This window comes from Sinocyclocheilus rhinocerous, unplaced genomic scaffold (genome assembly GCF_001515625.1).
Source record: "Sinocyclocheilus rhinocerous isolate Xijiao unplaced genomic scaffold, SAMN03320098_v1.1 scaffold558, whole genome shotgun sequence".
Classification (NCBI taxonomy): Eukaryota; Metazoa; Chordata; class Actinopteri; order Cypriniformes; family Cyprinidae; genus Sinocyclocheilus; species Sinocyclocheilus rhinocerous.
In genome coordinates, this window is record NW_015634502.1 from 2,030,348 (window position 1) to 2,033,825 (window position 3,478).

The window sequence follows — 3,478 nt, forward strand, 5'->3', positions numbered from 1 at the left end:
AAAAGGGCACCATTTCTGTCAGCCCTTTAACTGCAATCTAATTTAATTGTGAAAATCATGAGAAGGCTGAGAAAATAAGACTGTGACAAAACCAGAAAAGTTGGAGAAACAGGAGTGTCTTTCATTTAAGACACAGATAAGACTAAAACAAAAGCAGAAAGTTCACATGACATAGCATGTTGTGAAATAAAATGGCAGGGATGATGTACTGAATGATATTTTTATAGTAGTCAGACATTAAGTCCTACCGCTTCCTCAAGATTTTAGTCAGAATTAGTGTTGATGAGAACACGACCAGTAACCAAGAACAGAACCAATGACATACAGACAAGCGGAAGTGGGTTTAATTTCTCAACCACATACATAAATAGTCAAATATAATCTGTAAGTTAAAGATTATAACAGCTCAACAGAACAAAAGGAATGATTCAGAACAAATTTGGAAAAACAAAAATAATTGATAATACTGATTTCTAATAAAAAATACTCTGCATATGCCTACACATGAGAATACGGAGAGATGTACATGTCTCTCCCTAAATAGAATATTACAGTACATTAAAAGTGTATAAAAATAAAGTCTTTAAAAGTTTGCTTTCTGTTTCATCTGCTTTTAAATTGTAAATTTGCATGGTTCTGATCTGTCTGGAATGTAAAGGTCCGCTCTCTTTTTCAGTGGCACATCCGTGATGTCATCTCTTTCTGTTAAGAGAAATAAACACTGCATCAGTATGACATAAACCATTACTTTGTTTCAAACAAAAACAACCTGGCTGCCTCTTAAATTATAATAATTTAGTTTCTTTTTCATTTATAGAAGGAAACATGTTTTAAAATGTGAAATACATGAAGATCATCTTCCCTGTGTTTGTATATACTTCACAGATGCAAAAAAATTGGAAACACTATGCAAACAGCCACAAGCACCTGATGTCAGTAACAGGACCTGCGGGTGACACCTGATCCCACGGCACCAATTCAACTGTGACTACTGAGATAATGAACTGCTGCGTCTATAGACGTAGGGTTTTTCTGCATTAGGAGCTCAGACGCTCATTAACAGCCTGTGAGAAAATGATAAGAGGCTGGAATATCAAACCAGATGACTCAACCTGTCCTAGTGTGGCCCTACCAATTAGCAAAGCCATTATAAAATGGGCTTGTTAACTACTAATCATGACATGACGCATTAGCGCTTGTTTCTGTATCAGTCGCTCTTTGTTTCTCGCTTTCTGCCCTCATTAGGTTATGGAAAATCACTCTGACATGTTTATAAATCCACACACACATAAAGAGATGCATGCACATATAAATACTATAGTTATAAAATAATAAAAATGTTTCCTGTAGCATTTTACTGCACATATATTATAATATAATATCATTTTTGTCTATAGCTATCTTTAACACATACACTTACCAGAGGTTCCAGCTCTTTGTGGTCTATGAGGCTTAATTCAGTAACAAAGTAATAGAAATGTTTGTAACAGGTGTTCACGTGGGCCTCTGCTCCCATCTGGCTCACACGGTCAAAGTGGTGGATGTAGACATGGACAAAGACTCGGAACAAACGAGACAAGATCTTCTTTGCTACCTGCATGAAGGTCTTAGGGAATGGCGTACCTAAAAAAGAAACACCATATGAAAATGAACAACCTGCGAGTTTCAATGTGAAAACAGTCAAAAGAGTGAGAACTAAAACACAAAATCTTTGTTAATCATATGCAGGCACGTGCACGCAGATATCGTTTCCTCTACGATTTTGTGCCGTTTTTGCCATTTTCAGGCCTCATATTTTAACAAACTCCTCCTACAGTTTTAATCTGATCATCTTCAGATTTGGTGAGTGTAATCATAAGGCCTTTGCAATGCTAAGTTTTCGTTAAAGGGCGTCTGTGACGGCATGTCAAAGTTCGATGCTGCGCCATGGAAAAGGAAGTTGTTATAACTCAGCCATGCAATGTCCGATCTGCACCAAGCTTCACATGTTTGATAAGAGTCCTGGCCTGAACACATCTACATACCAATATTCAGTTATAGTCATAGCTCCACCTACTGTCAACAGGAAATGTCATGTTTTACACTAACTCAAACATACCATGTCCAATCTGCACTAAACTTCAAATGTTTGATAAAAGTCCTGGCCTGAAGACATCTACATGCCAATATTCAGTTGTAGTCATGGCGCCACCAGCTGGCAGTAGGAAGTTTGACATATATAAATGACTTTGACATATTCCTCCTATATTTACCACTTTAAATGAATATTGCCCACTGTTCGCTGTTTTCCTAATGCCACTGGGTGGAAGTGGCTCCTGGTGCGAGGGCCCTTTCAACGCTGCTTGCAGCTTTAATTTCTCATTGTGACTTTACATCCTTATCTGGTCCTAACATTTGAAACAACATCAAACTAGTTATTTGTAGATTAAAGATAGAACTGAGACGACATGCTGAGCCTGCTGATATCATCAGAGGAAACAAATGCCTCGTATCTCTGGATGGGAGGAAACTCTTTATAACTTTATTTTCTCATCCGCATGTCCTCACATCATAAGTTGCTCATCTGGGACACGTGCTACGATGTATTATAAATCGCAGAAGAATATTTCCTCAGTGCGGTTTATTAATAGAGCCCCGTGATCTGGCCTGGATGCAGACAACCATGTCCTTATACATGGCAGATTCTCAAGACTGTCTCATTGCATTCTAAGAATCTGTTCCATTTGCAGACTTGGTCTATTTATATCCCACTGTAAATTGTATGACCCAATTTGATATGCACCACAGATGTCCATGACAGGTTAAGGATAATGAGACAAAGCCTGGGAAGTCAAACACTACACTTGACCACCCCAAAGTTTTCTGCATAATTTATTATCTATATCTTGATTCATAGTTTATTCATCTTAATTGATACTACAAATGGTCAACAAGTTACTTTTTATATGGTGACCTATATGATGGCCGTGCTATACTAGAAGTGTCTTTAAATGTCTGCATAGCTCATTCTGATGACCTACAGAGGTTTAGATTTGGCGGACTAAATAGAGAATAAATTCAGCAGTGTCAAAAGGTACAGTATTTGGACATTTTTGATGACTTTTGAATGTTTGAATGTCACTGCATTGCAAAAAAATGCAATGAAGTGGCATTAATTTTAAAGAATTATAAGCATAAGCACACTTTTTAAGCCAGTTTGTTAGGTTTCAAATGATAAAACAATTGACATACTAATAAAAGAATGATTTCATACTGTATGTTCACTAAAAATCCTTTGAATCAATTGGTTAAAAGTGCTCAAATAACTCCAAAAAGTTAGTTATGAGAAAAAATCTTGGATAAAACTTTAGTATTTTGCTATCTGAGCAATATAATTCATTTGTTTTAAGTGTGACTTTGGTGATCAAATACAATTTCGGCTATTAATTAATTATTTAATTAATTCACTCCTTATTACACTCTTAAAAATGAAGTTTCC

General features: G+C 36.3%; 1 protein-coding gene across 2 annotated transcripts in view; it reads right to left on the reverse strand.

The window, feature by feature from the left end:
• Nucleotides 1-201: 201 nt before the first annotated feature.
• LOC107745808 (MOB kinase activator 3A) overlaps nucleotides 202-3,478 on the reverse strand; it is a 5,438-nt gene continuing 2,161 nt past the window's right edge. For both annotated transcript variants that reach the window (XM_016559815.1, XM_016559814.1), the window contains exons 3-4: nucleotides 1,421-1,623; nucleotides 202-702 (exon numbers count right to left, since the gene is read on the reverse strand). In XM_016559815.1, the coding sequence (XP_016415301.1) occupies nucleotides 673-702; nucleotides 1,421-1,623 (233 nt within the window). In that variant the 3' untranslated portion in view covers nucleotides 202-672. The remainder of the gene's footprint in view (nucleotides 703-1,420; nucleotides 1,624-3,478) is intronic.